The 25,364-nt window shown below is 39.3% G+C and overlaps 1 protein-coding gene across 2 annotated transcripts in view; it reads left to right on the top strand.

Annotated features, from left to right (window-relative positions):
- ST8SIA6 (ST8 alpha-N-acetyl-neuraminide alpha-2,8-sialyltransferase 6) overlaps positions 1–25,364 on the top strand; it is a 117,058-nt gene that overhangs the window by 88,262 nt on the left and 3,432 nt on the right. For both annotated transcript variants that reach the window (XM_027847902.1, XM_027847903.1), the window contains 4 exons: positions 4,198–4,339; positions 6,333–6,445; positions 15,550–15,642; positions 18,544–19,017. In XM_027847902.1, the coding sequence (XP_027703703.1) occupies positions 4,198–4,339; positions 6,333–6,445; positions 15,550–15,642; positions 18,544–19,012 (817 nt within the window). In that variant the 3' untranslated portion in view covers positions 19,013–19,017. The remainder of the gene's footprint in view (positions 1–4,197; positions 4,340–6,332; positions 6,446–15,549; positions 15,643–18,543; positions 19,018–25,364) is intronic.

The raw sequence follows: 25,364 nt of genomic DNA, 5'->3' as shown, positions 1-25,364 counted from the left end.
AGATAAGTAGGTGGTAACTGGGTCCTGGGAGCTAATGTGATCACCAAGCCATCTTTTGCTTTTGTATATCTACATACATATATATGTATGTATGTATGTATGTATGTATATGTATACATACATATATGTGTATATGTATGTATAAGTATACACATATGTATATGTATATCTACATATATAAACATGTATACATACATGTGTAGTTTCTTCTCAGAAGAATGAAAGGTCTATCAAGGCAGAGGTTTTCATTTTTTTGTCTGTGTCCCCAGCTCCTGGAATATAGTAGGTGCTTAATAAATATTTGTTGAATTGAATTTACTCAAAAATGCTATACACACAAAACATTTAAAGTTGTAGAAAATCAATAAACATCTATTCAGCATTTATTGCATGCCAGGCACTGTACTAAAGATATAAAAAAATGGCAAAAGACAGTTTCTACCCTCAAGGAGCTGCCCTTATGGAAGATACAAACAAATATATAGAAAGCAAGCTGTATACAGGATAAATCAGAAATAATTAACAGAGGGAAGGCACTGGAATTAAGAGGGATTCCTGCAGAAGATGGGATTTTAGTTGAGACTGAAAGGAAGCCAGGGAAGTCAGTAGGTGGAGATAAAGAGGGAGTTCATTGCAGGCATGGAGGACACCAGAGAGAATGCCCAGAACTGAGAGATGGGGTTTCTGGTTCATGGGAACCACCAGGAGGCCATTATCACTGGATCAAAGAGTACATGTTGGGGTATAAAGTACAAGAAGACTGGAAAGGTAGGAAGGGACTAAGTTATGAAGAGATTTGAATGCCAAACACAACAATTTGTATTTGCTCCTGGAGACAATAGGAAGCCACTGGAATTTATTTCATAGGTGGGAGATGGGGTGTTACATGATTGGACCTGTGTTTTAGGAAAATCACTTTAGCAGCTGAATGGAAAAGGAATCTGAGTGGGGAGACACTTGAAGAAGGCAGATCCATCAGCAGGCTATTGCAAAAATCAAGGTGTAAGGTGATGAGGGCCTGCACTAGAGTGTGGGCAGTGTCAGAGGAGAGAAGGGGGCATATTTGAGAGATGTTGCAAAGGTGAAATCAGCAGGCCTTGGCAAGAGTTTGCATATGGGGGACGAGGGTGAGAAATTGTGATGAATCCAAGATGACTCCTAAGTTATGAGCCTGAGGACCAGGGAGGATGGTGTTGCTTTCTGCAGTAATAGGGAAGGGAGGAGGACAGAAAGGGCTTAGGGGGAAAGATAATGAGTTCTGTTTTAGACACAGGGAGTTTGCAGACATAAAGTCTGAGATGTCTGAAAGACAGTTGGAGATAGGAGATTGGAGATCCACAGAGAGATTTGGAGCATGAAAGATGGATTTGAGAATCATCAGTATAATTAGATCTGTGGGAGGTGATGCAATCACCAAGAGAAATAGTATAGAGGGAGAAGAGAAGAGGGCTCAGGACTTAATCCTGAGGGCCACCTATAGTTAGAGGGCATGATCTGGAGAAGATCTAGTAAAGAAGCAGTCAGAGAGGTAAGAGGAGAACCAGGAAAGAAGAGTATCCCAAAACCTAAAGAGGAAAGAGTATCAAAGAGGAGTGATCGACAGGGTCAAATGTTTTAAACAACTCTATTCTAATTAAATTTGAAAAACAATTATAATTTTAAAACCGCATTAGGGTAATTGTTTTTGACTACGTAATATGCCAATTGGAGTCTACATTGCTTTATTCTCCATAAATCATTTCTTAGAAACTAAAGGTTCAGAAATTTGGAAGGATGTTATGAAACAGATTATGGTATTTGAATGAGCAAAAAATAGTTTTCCTCAAATAATAGTTCACGGGATGACATTGACATTATCATAGCATATTCAAAGTTCAAAACACTGACCACTGCATCCAAATAATACACCTTTCCTAAGCTCCATAATACAGCCTATTAATTCTATAACAATTACTGATACTTTATGAGAGGAATAAAGCTCAAAATGCCCTAGAAAATTAGAAATGGCCCCTTAAAATGAGATGAAACTAAGTAAGAAAGAGTCAAAGAATTATCCACTTAAGGGACAACCCTCTCCCCAACAAATAAGAGGATTTCCTCAGCTCTAAAATGAGGAGATGAATTCAGTTTCTAATGTTCCTTACAGTCATACTAATCTGTGATTCCATAAGGATACAGAAGGACTGGCTAGGCAGATACATGTAAAAATCCACCTGAGGGTCATTGGCCACGAGCTTATTGTGAGTTGGCAATGAATAATTTTTTTTTTTAAAGTCAGCATTATAGTGGAGTGCATTAAAGGGCACATTTGAACAAAAGGGCCAGGAAATCATCTTGTATTTCATTCCCTCTTTCCTACTATGATCAGCATGAGATTATTAGATCCCATTTTACTTAGGGCAACAAAGTTGATTGGAGTAGATAATTGTTTGAAGACTAAGGAGTGACTTGATCGCTGGCTTTGAGTATAGAAGGGTTTTTTATAAAGGGGAATGCTGATCAACTCTCTATTCTATACAAAACAGAACCAGATAAAACTGCCAACCTAAAGTAAGAAACTTTTCAGAGCCAGGTGAGGAAAAATTTCTCACCTGCCAAGATGATAAAACACTGGTGTAGATTACCAAGGGAGGTTATGGAGTCACTGGCCCTACCGATCTTTAACAGTAGATACCTCTCTTGGATGGTTTAGATATTCATCTGTCAGAGATAAAGGGGCAGGACCCATTGATCTCAGCATAATACTGAATTGACTGCATTTTCCCAAATACCAATACTTTTATTGAAATTCTATTTTTAGTCAAGTTATACAAGATAGCTCATTTTAAAATACCTCCTTTCAAACCATACTGCATTAAATATGACCTGTTTTCAGGGGGCCATTCAGTAGTTAAATATCATTTTGGTTACTTTTTAACTATGCTCGTGTGATTTCAAATGTCATTTCTGCATTATGAGGGAAATGCCCCATTTTCTCTCTTCCCTTAAAGTTAAAATAATATTATAAAAACATAGTTTGCACAAAGTAAATGTCAATTGATTGGAAAACGACAGAATAAATTGTGGTCCATTAATGTAACGGAATATAATGGCACTGTAAGAAATGGTTTTGTTGAACTGGGATTTTTTTCCTCTTTCTCTTCAAATATTTATTGCTAAAGAAGGCTGACTGGGTAATTTAGGGAGTCGGGGAGAGATATATTAAGAATCACAAAATCAAAGAATTTGAGAGTTGGAAGGGACCTAAGCAGCCACCTAGCTGGGCAGCCTTTAACTGGGCAAATAGGTGGCACAGTGGAGATAGAGTGTTGGACTTGGAGTCAGAACGATTTGAATTCAAATCCTGCCTCAGGCACTCCCTAACTGCATGACACTGGATAAGTCACTTCTCCTCTCTCAGACTCGGTTTTCCTCAACTGTAAAAAGGGTATAATAACACCTACCTGTTGTAGAAATCAAATGGGATAACATATATAAAGTGTTTTGCAAACCCTGAAGTGTTACATAAATGGTAGCTATTATTATTTTTAGCTAACTAGCTATCTGTACATGCAAAGAATCCCTACTATAACCTACCTGACAAGTGGCCTCTCCACCTTGGCTCAAAGGAGGAAGAACTCTCTGCCTCCTGAGGCAGCCCATTCTCCTTTAGGATGATTGCAAAGGTTAAGACTTTTTTTCCTGACATTGAGTCTAAATTTGCAACTATAACCTCTTGCTCCTGGCTCTGTCCTCTGAGGTCAAACAGAAGTCTATTTGCCTTCCACATGACAGTCCTTCACAGATACTTGAAGACAGCTATGTCTCCCCAGAGTCTTCTCTGCTCCAGGCTGAGCATCCCCAGGTACTTCAACAGATAAAATGAAGGTGATGTAAAAACAGAAGCTATCAATGAAAATAAGATTAAAAAAATAGCTTCCTCTTACAGCTAGCACTTAACTGGGAATCACTTCAGTATGTCAGTGAATAAGTGAACCTATGTGACCCCTGTTACCTTGTTACTACCTTTGGTCCATTTTGCGCACAGTTCCTCCCTCAAGGGTTCATTAGGAACAATGGAGACAAAAGGTAATGGGGGAGAAGGCTATCTGGCCCTCCTGAAAGTCACTGTGATGATTATCCCTCTTTGAACTGACCATTATTTCCTGTTGTTTTCCTGATTCTTTGTCTTGGTTTGCTTTTGCTCGTCCTCTGCAGGTCAAAACTTGCCTCTTGCTGTGATGCCACGCACAACCTTGTCATTTCTCAAAATAACACTCCACTTGGGAGTAACATGAGTTATGAAGCAGAGAGGGCCAGCTTCCCTATTGAAAAGGGCATTTTTCGAATGCTGCCAGTGGTAAGTGAAGTCGGTTAGTGGGTTGTTTGGAACATAATACAAAGCTGAAAGGTTTTAAAACATTAAGTCAGAGTTTAAACTAAATGAGCAATCATGTACGAGTAATAGTATTGCCTGCTAGATTTAAGGTGGACAATTTTTTAAAGGCATTTTTTAATGCTCAGTGGATATGTTGGAAACACTTTTATGTAGCTTAAATAATTCTAAGTTTCCCTGTCCTCTAATCTTACTGCCTCATCACTCTTGAATAAGATGGGTCAGTTGGGACTTCCCTTGAAGCTCATGGATCTTTGGGTCACTATCTTGTGCAGTGGAAGTAGCCTTTTTAAATCTGAAATGGGCTTCTCCCTATTTCCCATGCTGGAAACAAAATCACACCTTGCCCAGAGAACTGTAAATTTATATTCTTTGTCTTGCTTTTATTCTGGAAATTGAAGATGGAAAACTTGGCAGCTCCCAGTGAATGACTATCAGATTACCACCTTTCTTATACACTGCCCTTCCAGGTAATAGGTTGTAAGAAACTGTAAATTCAAGTTTAGATCCAAACTTAGCTTTTCAATAAGGAGGAAGTTTGTCTTAGAAAACATCCTCTTCTACTGCCGACACCTATACACACACGTGCACACAAAAGCAAGCTAGCAGCTACTATGCTTTAGTGAGTCTAGGCCTTATGCTAGGTACAAAAAAAAAAATGTTTCTACCCTCGAAGAGTTTATATGCTATTGGAAGAGATAGTATGAACATACACGAGCACAAACATGCAGGCACACTCACAAATACACATGCTGGTGTGTGCAACACATTCCACAACTCTAGAGATTGCTCTAACTTCTTCCAAGCGCCAGAGACTACAAACCTTTGGCAAGCCAAGTTTGAGGCTACTATATGCCAGCCCAAGGAAGTTAGAGTCAGTTTACCAACCTCAAAGCCACCTCGAGCCAAGTTCTAGTTTCCTTAAAACCTGCTGCTCCTTAGGAAAAAGGAGAACATTGCAAATATCTGAACCAGAGATAACCCAGGGTCAGGGAAATGCTAGAGTGAATCCCAGACCATAACAGGTGACTTGGCAAATGGAGAGAAGGGAGTAACAGAGAAGAAACAGAGAACTTTGGAGGGGTTGACAGAGTCATAACTTTCTGCCTGTAACTGGTTCTATTTACTTCACTCTAGGATGGTTAGGACAAAGTATTTTATCTGTGAGTTGGTCCTGAATTCAGAGCAACTCGTAGCTATCTCAATGCACAAATAAATAAAAATATCCATTTTCAGATAGTGTTAATCATTAACAGCAGACCTACGGTATTGATTACTGCCAGAGGAGGATACAGTACTCTAAGGAAGCTGACCAATTAAAGAACTACTCCTTTCCAAGAGAATTGTTTAGTAAGTCTGGTAGGGCTCAGGATGAGAGGAGGAGCAAGTCTAGGGTGAATTGATGGGGGAACCGAGAAGGAAGAAAAGAGAAAGTTCTTCATACAAAACCAAAATTATTCCTTGAAAAATTAATTTGAAATAGTTCAGCACATAGTAGTTTTCATCCTTGAAACTTTTTTTTACAAGATGGGTATTTATATATCTGATGGCATAATTGAGCCTAAAGATCTCATTCAGGAATCATACCTGCCTTTTACTAGATAAAAATCAATTTTATGCCTAGAAGTAGAAGAGTGTTTAACAAGTTTTATTTATCACCCTATCTTAGCATTTTTTGGAGCTTAGGAAAAAAAAGTTTTCTCCCTTCCTGCTCTATTTACATAGTAATAAATAATGCCAAATCTTATTTCTCTCAGGAAAAACCCATCCATCTAAAACTGTGGTTCTTCTTAAATCTCTAAGCTGGTTGTTGGTATTTTCTCACAACCATTAGCTCACTCTGCACACCATATTCTATTAACCTCCTACAGAGTTAAGCTACAAGCTCTGAACTGATGACATTTGTGAGTCTACAACTGAAAAAAAAATGTTCTCCTTTGTAACTTCCTTTTAACAGTCACAACCATTTGTGGGACGTCCCTTTAATCAATGTGCAGTGGTTGGAAATGGGGGAATCCTGAGGAACTCTATATGTGGAGCTGAAATAGATAAATCTGACTTTGTTTTTAGGTAAGAATGTCCGTATCCTGATCTTTGAATCCAAAAATGTGCTTAAATGTTGAGCATTTTCCAGAGGGCAGCATCAAGATGATACAGTCTGAAATTTGTTCAGTATATGTGTACCATGGTTTAATTTTCAGTTCTAAAAAGATCCAGACATTTGGCAGTCACATGATATTATCCTTTGTTTAAGTCAATCTCAATAAATGCACATAAGAATTCTGTAACCATAGGACTTGAAATTTTCCTGCAAAACCCAAAATGAACCAGTAGATGTGTTCATCATTTTGATAGGATATGCTACAAAATACTTCACTTCCCTACATATGCTGAGGTGGTGACTCGTCCACCTGGGGAGACCTTATTTTGACTAAATTATCGACCTTTTTCAAAATAAGGAGAAAGTCATATTTTTCGTATCAATCGTGTCATTTTTAAATGAATACTTTTTAGATATTATAAGAGTTATTGTAAGCTTATCAATTTTATCTACCTCTTTCAAGCAAATGAAAACTAGATGCTTTCCCATAAGCACGTCCCCTGTGATTTTAAATCTTATTTATAAATGTTGGACCAAAGGTGGTGTCAGTATTCCTGACAGCCCTACAATTACTGAATGAGTTTTTTTATGATTAATGGTCAGTATATTAATGATGTAGTTATAACTTCTAACCGCCCAATGGAGGAGTAGACAAATATAGCTAGGAGCCTAGCAACAAAGGTGAACCCTGCCTGCTTATATCTACACCTACCCTATATAAGGGAGAATAACTGTGCAAGAGTAGCAATGAAGGACAGTACTGATATATCTGTCAAATTAGCTAGAATTATGGATATAAAGAGTTTAGAAGCAAAGGCCAAAGGAGGTGCACCAGGATGATACAACTGCCTAGGGGTAGTGATTTGGGCCTCCTGGGATCTCTCTCTCATGTCTTTGTTGTATATGTATCTAAATCAATTAAAAGAGTGTATGGTATGTAAGGTGAGTGTTCCCTGGATATTTCTGTGGGTCCACAGCCATGTCCTTGATCTTCTCAAGAGCTCAGACACATTACAAGTCAAAAAGAGGAGCTTAGCAGATTTAGTCTAAGAATGGCTTATCTGACTTCTTAAAGTTGAATCCACTCCTCAGTTCTTAGTAAGGGATATTCGCCCTATGATCATTGGGATAGGAATACCTTATACCACAACATTTATGGGACATTTACAGAATATGGAGAGATTGTAGGCAGCAAGCAAAGAACTGCTAAAGGCTTCTGCTTCCATAGAAGCATATAATTACTGCATACTGGCCACTGCTAACCACACATCCTGTTCCACTGCATTATTCTCTCTGTTATTTGAAATCCAGCTTATTTTCTTTGGTGGCAATTCCTAGATTCCCCCTTTTCAGTAACTCAGCACCCCTGCTTCACTGGACAGATCCTCATGGGAATACAAGTCATAAAATGTTAGTGTTAGATGACCTCAAAGAACATCTAGTCCATCCTGTCTGTACCTGAGAAGTCCTCTTTATAAGACACCTAACAAATGCTCATTCAGCCTCTGTTTAAAGACTTTCAAGGAGGAGGAGTCTAGTAGTTATAATAAGTAGCAATTGACATTTGTATGCGCTTTTAAGGTTTGATAAGCTCTGTGCCTTCTATAAATCATTTGATCACTACTTCCTCCCAAGGCAGCTCATTAGATGATGGATAGATAGATAGATTGATTGATTGATTGATAGGTAATGGATGGTAGATGGATAGATGATAGGTAGGTGGATAGATAGAGCATTTATTAAATGCTTATTATGTGCCAGCAGGCACTGTTCAGTGCTCTGGGAATATAAGTACTAAACAAACAAGATGGTCTCTGTCCTCAAAAAGCTTATTATATTCCATTGGGGTAAGACAACAATAAAGGGGAGCTCAAAAGTGGTGACACTGAGCAAAGAAGAGAAGAGAGAAAGGAAGGGCAAGGACAAGTTCAGAGAGAAGGTCCACACATGAGATATGTGAAGGATGGCTTGAGGTGCTCTATCCACTGCATCACCTAGCTGCTCCACCCCCTTGCCCTTGTACCTCTCCCTTCAGGTTAAGAAAAATACGTATTTTCCACTTGACAACTCTTAAAATTCTTTTTTTTTCTTTCAGCCAAAAACAAGGTTTATTAAAGATCCGCCACGTTAGCCAGACTCTTAAGGAATCGGAGCATCTGTGAGCTATTGACTAAATTGTAAAAATCTGAGCAGTGTCTAGATTAGAAAAATCAGAGCCAACTCTTAAAATTCTTGAAGCCCACTCTCACATCCCCTCTAAGTCTTCTCCAGGCGTGAATATCCCTATTTTTTTTGCAACCAATACCAATGGGTCATAGTCTCCTTTCCTATCATCATACTATCCACCTTCTTCTTGACACAGTCTAGTTTGTCAATTTCCTTTATAAAATATGGTGGGCAGAATGGAACACAGTACTCTAGATGTGGTCTGACTATGGCACAATCCTAGTGGATGGATGGTGTCCAGGCCCTGCTGCCACAGCATCTCACTGGAATTTACAAAAATACAAGTGACGACAGGCAATTACCAGGCACAAGGACAACCTGTAGGCAACAGTTATTCAAGCGATTAATTCCCATTGAGTGGCCATTGCCAGCTCCACATCTTGCTGCCATATGTTGTTAACCTCTCAATTCCTTGAATTCCAACTAGTATTTTCTGGTGACAGTTTCTGCATCTCCCTGAATCTGTAAACTTATTGTCCTTTCCCTGCTTTCTTAGTCAGGTCACTCCATGAAAAACTGGCTTTAAACTTGATCCTGTGTTGCATGAACTTTCAATAGAGGTGACTATATTATTAGTTGTTGTTGTTGTTGTTGTTTTTTTTACTGTTTTACTTTGTTCCAAGACACCTCTCACTAAGCAGGAGTAATCTGTAAGTGTATGCAATGTGAAAACAAAACACATCAATAAAACTGAAAGTCTAAAAAAAACTTGATGCTGCTCCAACATGAACCAAGGACTCTACCTCAGACTTCCAACTGAAGCAGTAATAGCTTTGCCCCAGTAACCCAAAATATTTCACATGAAAGCAAACTATAATAGAGAAAAATAGTTACTCTTACAGAAGACTTTTTGACAATTCCCATGGCATAGTTGAGGAAAATTTCTTTTTAAATTTTCATTTCATTTCACAGTAAACCTTGAAAATAAAGACATTTTAGTATAAAATTAGTGATCATTTCTCAATTTTTAAGAACAAATCAAAGGTAAAGGAGTCTGTTTCTCTAATCCACTTAGGTTTCCTCTGAAATCAGTCTGAGCATACACACTGCTCCCTTTGAAGTTAGCAATGGCTCTGAGTCCTGGACAGCTCCATGGAGTGATAATGAGAGCTAGAATAAGGGCTGCTGGAATTCTGTTAGGCTTTTTTTTTCTTTTGAAAGGTCTCTTAGAATCATCAGTTCAGAGCTTTAGAGATATAAGGTCTACTTTGGCCCAGGATAAATTTATAGAACAGTCTGGAAATTATTTTACCTCTTTTTATTTCAAAATGCTGGTGATTAGGAAGCAATTCAGCACCACCAACCAATCTATTTAGGGCTAGTGATCTTTGGCAAATCATTTAGCCTCTCCAGATCTCAGTTTCCTCATTTATAACATAAGAAAGGTTGGACTAGTTAGATGGATGCTAAGGTTATGGTGAACTTTGCCCTTTAGTTGTCCATCAGAATCACTAAATGTTATTCTATTGCCTGTCAACCTACTTGCTATTACCTCAGGGATACTGTTACTTAAGTAATTCAGTAGACTGTGATCTCATTATTGTGTAAATCATGCCCCATCCATACTTGTTAATCCTGTTTGACTTTTGTCTGTCTTTCTGAATATCCTTCATAAAGGGTTTACCCAATACTGAAAGACACTCTGTGATTCTTTAGATATTTGGTAATACCATTGAAACCTTTGGCACAGCACCATGTTATCCCTTGGCCTCTCAAAATGACCAAACTACCTCCTTTTCTAGCCAGGCATTCAAGTTTCCTTCTGACTTTTTTTTGTTCATACCTATGGAAATCCCCTCTACTGAGGCTGGTCAGCAACTTGTCTCTAACTTGGAGTCCCAGAGAGTTGCCTATGGCACTGAAAGATGAAGGAATATGTCCACCGCCATACAGTTAGTATGATCATGGGCAGGACTTGAACACAGGTCTTTCTGATGCCAAGACTGGTTTTCTTTCCACTATTACTTGAATGCAAGTTATCGTTTGTAATATGCAGCAGTCTAGTTATATCCACCAAGTATCCACTGCCCTTTCAATCTTCCTAGGTAATGATATTCAGTGTGTGTAGCCTTATCACCTGACTGGGAGAAAATTGATGTTTGAAAGTTGGACTTTTTTCACTGGCAAGCAAATTGCAGTCATTGAAAGTCCTACATCATTTCCCAAATGTGATCCAGTCCAGTCTCATCCTTCCATTTAATTAAATGCCTTTATTATTGTCCATCTCTAGAGACTGTCCAAGATGAGCTATCTGTTCACATTTTGTGATAATCGGGGTTATATACATTGTTCTTCCACTTTGTTTTTCTAGTGTGAATTACTAAACTGATCTCTTTTTAGGGCCTAGCAGTCTCAGTGAGTATTTAAGTGTTCTAGGGTTCAATTAACTTGAATTAAACAGGCATTTATTAAATGCATACTATGTGTAAGGCACTGTGCACAGTCAGCACCTCACCTATAAATATTAGCATTTGGAAAACTAGTTAATAAGGAATTCTTCATATTTGGACTTTGTGCAAGATTGAAGAGCAAGTTGGTGAACATGTGACTCCTTATTTTATTTGTCACTTGTTCCTAATACTCAGCAGATTGTTGGCCAAAGTAATTTACATGATTGAATCTGTCATGGGGCTTTGTATGTTGTTATATGCATGGATGAACCCTTGTGTGAGATGAATGCTTTGTGTTGTATTTTGCTTTACTGAGTCAACTATTCTTGAATTCAAAAGGAAATAGACATAGTCACATTCTGTGTCCTTGATATTTCTTAGCCAATCGTATTAGTATGAAGATATAACCTATAAAGTCATCTCCAAAAGACTATTTATTCCCTTCTAGTATTTTCGTCAAGGATACTCTTAATTCATTTATAGACCATTCTTGCAAGTATTTTAGAGAGCTGAGAAAGTAGACAGCTGTGTCAATAGTTACTGATGGCTTTATAACTGATGTTTGTTAAAAGTACTTTCTAGAATCCTTTTTATTCTTTTGGAATATGTCCTTCATTGATGTATCTTAAAAATTGCTCCTCACATTTCTTCAGAACTAATCCCTGCAGTATAGATTTCTTTTCTGTGCATTTGGTCTAGTCCTAACTGTCTTCCTGATGTCATTGTCTTAAGTGCCATCAATGCTTCCTCGCTAAATACATTAGCACTGAGATGATGGTATCCAAGTCAAGTCACTAAACATTTATTAAGTGCCTACTGTATCCCAGGTACTATATAATGGTTCCATTATCATCACTGATAAAGATAGATTGTTATGGAAATGTCAGCAAATCTATTCCATTTCCTCTCTTTTTGTGGCCTCCTTAGAGATTAATCTACCAATATTCTAAAGGAATTTTGGCCTGGCTGGGGCTCAGATCAAAAACTCTGCAGGTTCATTTTTAACTCAACTAAGTCTCACCATTTTTTGAATCAACATCACTCATACTTTTCCACGTTTCACGGATGTGCTTGTATTCTGAACCAGTATGGCCCCTGACTGCCGTGTCTCTCTGTTTCTCAAAGAGATCAAGTATTGGCTAGCTAAGATATTTTCTGGTCTGATTTGGCCTCCTTGTTGTGGTGCAATATTTTGCACCACTTAAACTTCTTTAAGGAATAATGATAGAATCAATGCCTTTTGTTCATCTATAACTTTTCAGAGTTAACAATTCTTTTAAACAGGTTGGGTTGGAATTACTGCAATTGAACATGGTGTCTTCTCCTCTCTAGTCTTCTAATTTAATGTTGGTTTGGACATTTGTCCTAACTCATGAATGATTTGACCATATTCTTATATTTATTGCTTACTGTGTCCACTCCCTCGTTCATTTCTTTTTAAAGATGATATTGATGTTTTACAGGAGTGAAGCTTCTGAGTAGTTTGAAAGCCTCGGTTCTCTTGATCTCATGCTATCAGTATATTTTTTTGTCATTCTCCCTTGTGCCCACCTTTGCCTTGAAGTCACCAAGGATCAGAGTATAGGTTGCCTCCATTTAGATAATCTTGTCATAGTCTTTAATAGCTTTCCTTTCCTTCTTCCTCTACAACAGCTTTTAGAACATAAGCTACCATCCTGAGATTGTCTGTGGTAGCCAAACTGCTTATGTACATCATCTGTGTATAATGCAAGATGACTAAATCTCCAATGAAATGCTATTTTTTGGTTATCTTTGGGTCCAAGGTGAAACTAATTCCATGAATTCATCATTTCTTTGCCCCTCCTAAGAGAACCTATGAGCTTTCCTTTCATCTAGCTGAAATGGATTTATGTCTCTTAGTTTCATTTATTGCAAGAATGCCAAAATGAATATCATCCAGTTCCTCCAAGTGGTATATCAACTTGTTTATCTTTGTACAAATTTGCACATTAAGGCTGCCAACAGTTAAATTAATACATGCAGATAGTACAAGAATTTGATGATTCTTAGTAGCCTCTGCTACCTTTTCAGTGACTTTACCACTGCTGTAACAAAAGGAAAAGGGGTCTACACAGAACTGGGTATTTTGTGTTTTTATCAATTTTATTTATTATCAGTTTCCTATGTAATTTTGACCAAACAATAACCAAGGGGCCAAGAGTCCTGGAAATCAGCTTCTCTGTACTCATCTAGGCTGATACTTGAACAATACATGCCTCCTTTTGTTGGGCCCACCCTTAAAACTGCCCTGGCTTTGTAGGGCCGGCCAGGGCTTGCACTCTGAATGAATGGCCTTTTGAGAATCCAAGGTCACCTCTATGCTGTGATAAATCATTAGAGTGGGAATTTTCTGGAACATCCTGGCACAGTGCCATGTTGGAAACAGGTCTTGTCTTCATCTTTCCACAAGAAGTTGGACTAGCAATGAACAGTAGATTTTCCTCGAGAGGTATGCTCGCCAGATCCATTACTGTCTCTGCCATCCGTTACTAAAACTTCCCTTTCCCTAAGGTGTCCCATTTTATTGCCATGGCATTTTGACAGTTGCCAGAAGTACTGCTGTCAGGCAGACCTGCCAAGTGCTGGCCAGCTGCTGAAATCACAAACGGAGCGCAATGAGTCACAGATGTGGTTAGTTAATGCTGCCAATAGCCCACCCCTCCTGCACCAGTTGCTGTGCACAGCAAAGTCTTAAAGGCTTGTGTTTTTTTATAATCCATACCTCTTACAATTGAGTTCAGTGGACATTTATTAAGCACCTACTATGCATTATGCTAAGAAGCAGAAACGAAATAGTCCCAGCTATCAAAGAGTTTACATTCTTCTGTGGAAATAGCTGCTATCTATCTATCTACTCAGACATGTAAATATACAAAGTAATTTGGGAAGTGGAGAGCAATGAAAACCAGGGGAAGCAGAAAAGGCTTTGGGTAGGAGGCGATACCAAAGCCAAGCCTTGAAGATAGGTATTATTATTATTTCTATTTGTACAGATGAGAAGACAGCCTCAGAAATATGGAATGATGTGCTTAGGGCCACACAGCTAGGCTCTGACCCAGATATTCCTGACTCCAAGTCTAGTATGCCAGTTGAAAGCAGCGTATTTTGCTATAAGAAAAATCCAAGTTAGTACTGGTGCGCCTTTGTGCTAGAGTTTCATAAATATGGAGGGTGGTGACATGGGAGCCTCAAACATAGTATGGTTAAAGATGTAAAATTCAAACAACGTTTTCCAAAGCTACCAAGTGGCTCTCTATATTCGTTAAATAAAGGTTTCAAGATTTGTTGTACTTGAAAGTCAATAAATAGCGCTAGATATTCTTTACCCCACTTAAAATATGAAATAGACAGTGGGAAAGATAAAATTAACTGCAAGTTTAAAATTTTAATTTTTTTTCTTTGAATTCTAGTGGGTCTGTGGTGTCTAAAGTGTCAATGTTCTCTTCATTGATGGAGGTCACAATTCATCCCTCGGGCAAATCTTGCCCTTGTTTTCCCATATGACTTCCATTGAGGATCTATCCAATGCATTTCTGGTTCAATTAGTACCTTAGGGGTACAAACAGAACATTCTGACTTTCTATCTGTTCTTTCACATTCTCAGCCCACAGCCAGCCCCATTTCCTTTTCTACCACTTCTTGAACAATTCATTATAAGTAACATAATGGCTAGGCCCGTCTATGCTCACCACTGAAATATGAATGAGAACACCAGTATGTCTGTTCATGGTGACTTAGAATTGATTTTTGGAAGGGGGAAAAAGTCTCATCTGGGGGGAAAAAACCACGAGTCTGATGAAAGCAAATGAGATTGCTAATTAAAGTATTTAGAGCCACAGGGTATGTTGGCACACAGCTATAGTCCTTGTTACTGGAGAAGCTGAGGCTGGTGGCTTGCTTGAATTCAGGGGTTCTAAGTGGCGCTAAAGCCAATTTCATTGTCCTCACTAAGTCTGACATCAATATGGTAAGGCCCTAGAATTGGGTCAGGGCCATCAGGCTGCTTAAGGAGAGGCAAACCAGTCCAGGTCAGAAGTGCAGCAGATCAAAGCTTTCCTGATGACCAACAGTGGGGTCAGACTGTGAGTGGCCGCCGTACTTCCAGGAAGATCCAGTCTCCCCAAAAAAGTGTTCGGAATCTTTCAATAGTCAACATATGATTGTTATTCCAGTTCTTCTCCCTTCACCCTTATCTCTTTCAATTTTGCTTATTGCTTACACTTCACACTTTGTTTGATATAAATAAAAGTTACTATAATCCAAAGCATTTGTAAGTCACTCTGTAGTCTAATGTAAAGTTGCTCTTGAAAGAGTTTCTAATTTAAGTAAAGTGAAGTTTGGGTGGCCCCCATATATACTCTTTTGTGAGAAAGTAAAGATATTATAGATTTCCTATTTTATAATGTTTTAAAAATAATTTTTCCCCTAAATTTCAGATGTAATCTCCCCCCAATCACAGGAAATATTAGCAGAGACGTTGGCAATAAAACCAATCTGGTCACTGTTAATCCCAGCATCATTGGACGGAAGTAAGTACCATTACACTTGATTTTTTTCCTTTTTTTATTTAAATATTTTACCATTTTTATAAGCATTTCTTTTCTCTCCCTCTCACCACCACCTCCTAATTGGACAATGATTAAAAAAGAAAAACCAAAACCCTCATAACAGTTATATAATTTTTCAAAAAAAATTTTTTTGTAAGAACATTTTTTCATGGTCTATTACATCAGTCTTTGGCCAGAGTTTGCTTGGGGCTGGGTGATAATGGTAGGAATGCCCCAGTGGCCCTTTCTGAATATGGACAAAAATAAGTAGGACTTTTTTGATGTGATTCATTAGTTGTTTTTTCATAAAGGTTTTAGATGCAATTTTATTCTGACTTTATAGGCTGGAGGCAGCACATGGTAAGGGAGAGAGAGCTGATTTGGGAGTCAAAGGACCTGAGTTCAAAACCTATCTCTCCCACAAGCTATTTGTGTGATATATGGCAGATTTTTTCTGGGCCTCAGTTTCCTCATCTGTAAAATTATGGAGCTGGACTCGGCAACTTCTGAGGTCTCTTCCAGCTCTCAAATATGTGATCCTATGATTAAATGTAGCTCATACAAATGAAAATGAGTTCATTCTTTTTGATAGTGATGGTATAATGTTGTTGTCATCAACTTTCATATATACTTTGAGCCCAACTTTTCATCTTGTAAACATTTTCCCTAAAGGCAGCATGGTACAGTTCTGCATTTGGTGTCAGAAAAACATGGATTCAAATCCTACCTCTGACATTCATGAATGGTATGATCCTGGACAAGTCAGTTAACCTTATTTCTCTCAGCTCTTGTTTCAATCATACGACAAATCTACTAAGACATCAGTAGGAGTTCTGCAGGCTGAAAAAAATGACAAATCCTTTTAATGTTCCTCTAATTCAGAAAATTCTTTATTTAAAAGCCTCATTTTGTTCTGGGACACAATATTTAGAAATCATACCATTAAAGCCAAAGATTTTTTTGTCCACGTTTTAAAACTTTTCTTCTCCTTTCTTTCCCCTCTGCCATTCATCCAAAGTTACACAAGCATCTCACTCGGGCTAATTCTCCCAGTGCCTTGGCAATTCTGTTCATTGCTCATCTGTTAGGTGTCTTTAGAGATGTCATTAACTCTGATTTTAGACCACCAGGAGACTGGGTTGCACACTGATGCTGTCACAGCTAGACATAGTAACTTTCCAGCCAGAGAGTGAGCCTTGAAAGACTCAGGCAAAACAAATCCCGGTTTCCTCTTAGGTTTGTTTATACTTCAAAACAATTTGCATGCTTTCCCTATAAAGTTTAACTACTAGAAAATGTTGTTGATTGATTGACTAAAATTCAAAGTAGAGAGTAAGTTCTATAGAATCAACCTTTACTCTCTCATTTATCCTCTCACTATTTAATACTCACTTGGATCTATAATTGGATAACCAATGTGGGCATTATTTCCAAAGACGTAGCTCCACATTGTGCATGTATGATTCTTCTCTTCCCATAAGTTGGCCACAGGACACCCACCCAGTATGATGAGGGCCTTCCTCACAAGCTTTTCTTGACATCACAAGGATGCCAGTGAAGCCCACAACTTTTCCATTGGTTATCTCTCACTACTATTCGTCGACCATTCCATCTTTGTAGCCAATAGGCTTCTTAAATGACAGTCTGCACATCACTTCTCTTTCAGAATTCATGGTTTGTAATATGTTACAGCCCTATAGTGCCCATTGTACACATCGCCATTGCCCTTTGGGAGACCCTTTGCATCATCTAATCTTGTTTGTTAATTAAGTTTGAACAAGAACATAGAGGAACAAATGAGGTTCTGCTATTTGTTCTATGAGAGCTTGAGTTTTGAAACAGACAAGAATCCGTGTAGGTAAAACCTATACGTAGCAAGATATATTCAAGCTTTTAGAGATATCGTATAACCCTAGAGGAAACAGGATAAAGTTATTTGTGATTACATTTCAAAGTTAAGAGTGTGTTAAAGTGATGTTTTCACCTATCTATAGGTGGAGCACCTAAAATTGTTGGAGGTGAGATAAATGATTTATTGAACGGTATATTGAGGAAAGGTTCATGAGAGAAGGGGAATTTAGAAATTATTTCAATATGGTCATCTCATAGGGAGAAGTTGGATGGCACAGTGGATAAAGAGCCTGCCTCACAGCCAGCCTCCCACCTAAGGGCAGTCCTGCCTCTGCCCTGTACTGACTGTGTGTACATCCTTAGGGCAAGTCACCTAATCTCTCCACATTCTAAGCAACCCTCCAGAGACTATAAATTATACAGAAAAGGGATTGCTTACTATGTGCTAAGTACTTTGCAAATATTATCTCTCCGAATGTCACAACAACTCTGTGAAGTAGGTGCTGCTATTATCACCATTTTACAGCTGAGGAAACTGAGGCAGACAGAAGTTAAAGTGACTTGCCTAGGGTTGCACAGCTAAGAAGTTTTTGAAGCTAGATTTGAACTCAGATCTTCTGATTCTAGACCCAGTACTCTATCCACTGTTGACACGTAGGTGCTGACCTAACAAGGAGTGCCTCCTACCATGAAATTACAGGTCCAGACCATGTCCTTAGTCTATCATCTAATAGGATCGTTCAGCTTGGGAGGAGGGAAGAGGTAGAAAGTGCTTTCCCCCAGGATATCTAAGAAGTCAGGTAAGGAAACAGAATGAAAAGTCTAAGAACTCTGACATGGATAGATGAACGTCCTTGCTTTTGACAGTGAGCACGCAATCGACTCTAATTAATTTTCTTTAAGTCTATTTTATGCCTCATTTGTTATTCATTAATATAAATGTTCAGTGTCTAAGTCAATGAAAAAAAGTCTAAAGGGTTACTAAAGTGACCAGTTTTCGTGGTCATGTTTTGTTTCATTTTGTTTGGTCAGGTATGGTGAATTAAATGTAAATAAATCAGCGTTTCTGAACAGCATCGCAACCTATGGAGAGGCATTCCTTATCCTGCCAGCATTTTCCTTTAGAAGAAATACTGATGTCTCTTTTGAAGTGTACCACACACTCCACGGCTTTAAAGCCAAACAGAAGGCTATATTTTTTCATCCCAAGTACCTGAAAAGTCTTGCCCAGTTCTGGAGAACTAAAGGTGTGAACGCATTTCGTTTGTCCTCTGGCTTAATGATCACAAGTGCTGCCATTGAACTATGTGAGAATGTGAAGTTGTATGGATTTTGGCCTTTCTCCAAGACCACAAATGACACCCCCATCAGCCATCACTACTATGACAATGAATTACCGAAACCTGGTTTCCATGCAATGCCCATAGAATATAGAGAAATTCTCCAGCTTCATGGGAAAGGTGTCCTCAAGCTACAATTTAGTAAATGTGAAGCAGCTTAAGCAAGGTAGGTCACAGTGTCTTAATTTAAGATTAGGGTTGGTGGAGTTTTTGTTCGTTTGTTTGTTTTTCGTTTTTTGTTTTTGTTTTTTAGGCAATCGGGATGAAGTGACTTGCCCAGAGTCACAAGGCTCCTAAGTGTCTGAGGCTGGATTTTAATTCTGGTCTTCTGCCCCCTTAACTTAAGGGAGAAAGAGCTTGAATTTGAGTCAATATTTAAATCAGAGCATTCTTCATATTCATGAGATCCATTCTTCCTCAGTAAGCAAATAGCATACATCCACAGAAGTGGAAAGTAAATAACTAGAGAAAAAGGACATTTATCTTTGAAATTCCAAGCTCTCCCCACCCTGCATTCACACACCTTACTTCTTGCCCCAGTCAGAGAACAATTGAGCATCCTGTGTTTGGGGGCTCATTTTGCTATCCAATTGTGAGTATATTCTCTCCCTCTGTCTGTGTCTCACAAAGGGGAGAGCATTTTAGTAAGACCCAATGACTTATACATGAAATGTGCCTCCTAGTGGAGGGGACAGATATTACTTAAGTTAATCTTGTTAACTTGTGGTCGCCCCCATTGTCAAGCAAACATTTAGGCCAGGGGTGGGGAACCTGTGGCCTTCTAGGTCCTTGGGTGTGGCCTTTGGACTGAGTCCAAGTTTACAGAACAAATCCTTTTATTAAGGAGATTTGTTCTGTGAAGTTTGGATTCAAAGGGCTGCACTTGAGGACACTGAGGACCACTTGTGGCCTTGAAGCTGCAGGTTCCCCATGCCTGGTTTAGGCTTTCTCCTTGCTCCTTCTAGCCTTCTTTCTAGCTATGCTTCTCCCATTTTCTTCTTCTCTTCCCCTTAGGGGATTTTAGCCAAGGGATACAGTAAAACTGAAATCACAGAATTAGAGAGTTGGAAGGGACCTTTACAGCTGTTTCATTCAATCCATACCCAAAAGGAATGCTCACTAGAACATACCAACAAGGCAGTTCCTTGTCCTTTTGGATATGTCATTGTTAGGAAATTTTTTGCTAAATCTTGAACGTTTTGTGTTTGAGCTTATCTTCTAGGAAACTCTAGATAAATATTGTTTACAGAGTGACCTCCCTATCCCCTATTTCTTCATCTGTGAAATAGGGTTTTAATAATGCTTGTCCTACCTTCCTCATAGGAGCATCAGTCAGATACTCAGATGGATCTCTGAACTTATCAGTGTGGACAGACCTTCCATGCCTGCACTTCCTAGATGTCTCATGTCGTGAAACAACCCATAAGAACAAAATGATCTGTATGATCAAAAAGTGGATTTTAAAAGCTATACAAATAGTTTATTAATACTTGTAAAAATCCTTGATTTCATTAGTGTGAGTACTCTTCCCTCTCATACAGATAAAAGTCTCTCAACACCTTGGTGGATAGTTTCTTGAATTGTTATGGTGCCCAAAACCTCATCACCTTGTGGACAGCTTTCTCTTAATGAGACTCTCCTTGGACGACATGCACACAATCCATTGCCAAGCCCATATTAAAAATATTGCCCACTTCAGAAAGCTTCATTTGCATAACCCTTGAGAATGCAGGATCACCTCTATATCACCAAGAGGCATCAGAATAGGTCTTCATTAGAATTTATTACTTTTGTTGTTACTATTATTAATCAGGAACCCATTGACTAAGATGTTGGACTACATTTTTTTAATGAGTGAAACAACTATATTTTTCATAAAAATCACCAGTGAATCCATGAACATTTATCAAGTTCCTACTATGTACCAGGCACTGTTAGGTGCTTGAGGTACAGAGACAAAAAAGAGATAGTCGCTGTTCTGAATTAATTTATGTTCTGTTTGGGAAGACAGCATATACGTATATAAGCTTACAGAGGATAGAGGCTGAATCTGTGGCTTCATTGGAATTCATGGAGGAGGAAACTCCCTCTCCTAATGCAGGTTGGTGTTTTCTCCATAACTTATAGCTTTAGGGAGTTGCCTAGAACACTGAAAGGCTAAGTCACTTACCCTGAATCACATAACCAGCATGTACTAGAGACAGGACATCAGCCCAGGTTTTCCCAACCCTTAAATTAGCACTCACTCTATTATGCCATACTGCCTCTCATATAAGTACAGAAATATGTTTTATACAGAATTATTATAAAATGTACACAAGGTAGTTTGGGGAGGGGGTAGTTTGGGACACTGGCATTTGAAAGGACCTGAAAAGCCTTCATGTAGAAAGAAAGTCGTGCTTGATCTGATTCTTGAATGAAGTAAGGGGATCTGTGTGATGGAGGGGAGGAGGACGAACACCAGTTTCATATATGTGTGTTCACTAGACAAATGGGAATTTTAAGAGATTATAACCGCAGAAAAATTCTCCCACCAAACCCTGAATACGGGTGTTAGTTCTTGTTAGCACGATATTCTGAGGGCATCATTGGTCCTTTAACTGACAATTACCCTCTTGGAGAATTTGGAGGCAGACTATGGGACTAAATTTGACAAATTACTAATGCAGCCCAAGAGCTAAGCCAGAAAGGAAGAGATTGCCCTTTGTAAAAGAGAGAAGATCAAAGTGTTCTGATAAGTGAATTCTCTGATTTTTTTCATGTTATGAGCCAGTGATTTATTCCACCCATGTGACATTTTCCGGGAAAGTATTTGGAACAGATATAATTGAACCAAGACCAGCGTCCAATGTTTATAATCTTTTTGGGCATCTTTCATCATTTGGGCCAAGTACTGTCAGTACCCTAGGGGGTCAGGGGATTAAGTATGTGTACGTATATCATGCCAAAAAAAAATGACCATGAAAACAATTTGTTCTGGTGTAGTAGTTTTGTGGCATACTAATTCTCTCAGATTTTAATAAGCCAAAGAGATTGGGTAATAAAAAAAATTGAGTTTTCATTTTCTGATAAAAATTAATTCTCACACATACTCACAGGTGCTCACCATTGTCATCACAAGTAGAATGAAATGCTCTTGTTGTTAAATAATGGTTAGGTGAATAGTCTTAACTAAGGTTTGAAAAACTTTCTGGGGCTTGAATTATCAACGCGGAAGCACCGACTTCAGACCCCGACTTTGCAGCCACTCTGGCTGATGTCAATGTCAGCACGGAATGGCTCTCTGTTAAATAATTGAGCTGTGTAGCTCCTTGGGCCAGTAGGTAAATCTAGCTATTAGGCAGCCTTTGTTTTCTCTGGGAAGTAGAAACAAGGAGAGCCTCAGGGACATACTCTCAGATGCAGGCTTAATTAGCCTAGCCTGACAACACAGCTTACCCTTGGCTGCCCGTTTAAGCAATCTGACCAATTCGTGCCAGGCTCCTAGTTCTGGTATGCTGCCCGCAGTGAAATAGAGGCTAACATAGTGCCCCACCAGCATTGGTCTAGGGCACTGGTCCCCGAAGTGTGAGCCATGGAAGGGATGTGGGAACAGCTAATCAGAGAATGGAAAGATGAGTCTCATCCCACGCTCCCTATAATAGCCAATCACAGATTTAAAGCTACAAGGGACCTTAATAGTCAATACCTGTAACTCCCTCATTTTACTGATGAGGAGATGGCTGGAGAAGTGAAGTGACTTACCTAGGGCAAGTTATTAAGGAGTTATTAAGTGCCTCAGGTGGGACGTGAACCCTGACTCCCAAGTCCAAAACTCTATCCACTACATTACAGTGCCTTCTACCATGAAGCTTACCTCCAACACAACCATAGCTACCCATACCTCCTCAACTGTGCCCTACCTGTGCTACGCAAGCCCCTACAATCCCCCTCTCACCTTCTGAGCCAGGAATTGGCCACTCAGAAGGGTTTTAACTGAACTACTATGAGTTCACCCATAGCAGCCACAGTACAGGTGCCAATGGAAAAATTCCCAGCTCTTCTCCACCATATCCACCCACTTGTAAGTGTGTATTTCCTCCAATAGAATATAATCTCTTTGAGATCAGAGACTGTTTTATCTTGGTCTTTGAACCAAGTGTTTGGCATATAGTAAGCACTCAACTGATGTTTGATTGATCACTTTATACCACAAGTTAGAATATGATAAGGGCCTAGCGAGGTAAAAAAGAGGGAGGAGAGATTCCAAGAGGAAGGGGCCCTGTTAGCTAGAAGCATCAGAAGGGGCTTCATGAAGCAGAGAGAATCTCATCTGACCCTTGAAGAAGGAAAAGAGCTTCACAGGGGCAGATGTGGTGAGGCACAGTGAATGATGTGGGTAAATGTGTGGAGAGAGGGGAGGTCAGGATGCAATCAGGAAATGTTAGTACAACTCGAATGTCATGTACTTGAAAGAAGGAAGTATGGATAAAGTTAAAAAAAATAAGAAACCAGAAGATGGAGAGCCTTAATTAAATGCCATTTTAAGTGGCTCATTTTTTAGCCTCTAGCCCTGTAGGGGAGTCAGTGAAGGTTTTTCGAATGGGAGAGTAAAGTAATCCACATGGTTCATTAGGAAGATGTATTGGACCATAGAGGAGAGAGGTTAGAAACAGGAAGATCAATGAGGAGGGTATGACAATATCCTAAGGGAGAAGTGATGAATGCCCAAATTAAGGTAGTTGCCACATGGAAAGCGTTGCCAAAGTAGAACGGTCAGGATTGGAGGGTTAGAGAAGAGGGAATGAGCAAAGATGACCCTGAGATGGCAAGCCTTGGTCTTTTTGACCGGGCTGTCAATCTTGAAAAAAATCATTTAACCTCTAATGGTCAAACTCTTGACATTACTTTGCTAACTAAGAGCAGATGATAGTAAATATGCACATGTTCTCTCTGAATAGGCCCAGGTTTGAGTCATCTGGCTGTGTGACCCTCAGTAATGGTGTCTACCTTCACCCAACTCTCACCCATGGCTCCAAGTAGCTGTAGTATATGCAATAGCCACACCCCCGTAAAATCATCTCAGCAGATGAGCTAAACTAGATTGAGAGTAACCGATGGGCCCAAATCCACTGGTGATGGGCTCAGATCCTTTGGTGAATTAGGGGGATGTTCTGCCCCAAGCAGGCAGATGAAAACGATTTGTTCCAATGACCGTGAAGGCAACTGAAGCAGGCGCTGTGGAGCACTTAGAGTTTGGTCAGACATTAAAGACACCAGGGTCACCCACTGCATCCTGGGCCATCGCCAGACTTTTGTCTTGCCGCTGGAATTGACTCTGGAAGAGAGAGTGATGCTTATGACTCTGTGCAACTCTGCCTCACTCAAATGCAACTCATGTGCTAGTCACCACCCCGTGATGTCATTGGTCCTCTGCAAAAACAAAGGACAAACAACAACTCTGACTGGAAGAATAGTGATGTCATCAAACAAATTACCCAGGCTTTTTCTTGGTTGCCTCATCTATGAGTAGTGGAAGATTAGATGGAAGGGGGTAGATTTTGGAAAACAGATGAGAATTTTACTTCAGGACACAAATCTGAACACAATTTGAATATTTCAGTTCACTCAGGTGGCAATATCCAATTAGATGGCTGGAAATGATATTAAGGCCAAGATCTGGCTCAGACCACCATCTTAATCTATTACCTTGGTGCTATTGACATTTTTATCCTGGATTGATTACCTTTAATGGAGAAGAGCATTAGCAGAGGGGATATGGCTCCAGTGACATTTCCTGGTGTTTACTTAGTCGTCCTCCTTGTGGAGTGGGCATGGCTTTCCCAGCCTTTCCAGGAAGTGAGAGGAATTGTCTTTTTAAAATAGCATTTCAAGAGCAGGCTACAGCAGTCTGGAGAAAGGACCTTCTAGGATCCCACCAGCGGCGGATTTTTTTTTCTTTTTTGGTGAAGTAATTGGGGTTAAGTGACTTGCCCAGGGCCCTTCTACATCTTCCTGGTCAAATTGAACCTCTTGGATCAGTGTTTCTCCAGACCTGCCTGTTATCTCCCCACAACCTCCACAGGGATGGCAGGCTTGATTCTCTGAGCCATGGTGTGTGTGTCTGGTCCCAGCCATTAGCACAGTGCCTGACACTTGATGAACGCCTGCTGACTCTTTACCTACCTTACCTCTGTATCTATATATATGTAGATGACTTTGCCCTAAATTTTCCTAGTTATAAGTCTGCTCAACATTTAGTATAATGTTTTACATACAGTAGAAGCATAGTAACAGCTGGATCCATAGCCAAAAGTAGTTGCTGGGGACAAATGCTTTTTTCAAGTTCTGGTCATCATTATATTCTGAGTAGTATTATATCTACTCAACCTATTTCTTTCACTTGTTTACACATAAATATTGTGAACTATAGAAGATAGAATACTTTAATTTTAATATACATGATCTGTTAGGATAACACTAAACCACACACACACACACACACACACACACACACACACACACACACACACA

The sequence above is a fragment of the Vombatus ursinus genome, unplaced genomic scaffold, assembly GCF_900497805.2.
Source record: "Vombatus ursinus unplaced genomic scaffold, bare-nosed wombat genome assembly UNPS02005459.1, whole genome shotgun sequence".
In the NCBI taxonomy this organism is placed as follows: domain Eukaryota; kingdom Metazoa; phylum Chordata; class Mammalia; order Diprotodontia; family Vombatidae; genus Vombatus; species Vombatus ursinus.
This window is presented reverse-complemented; position numbering and strand designations above follow the sequence as displayed.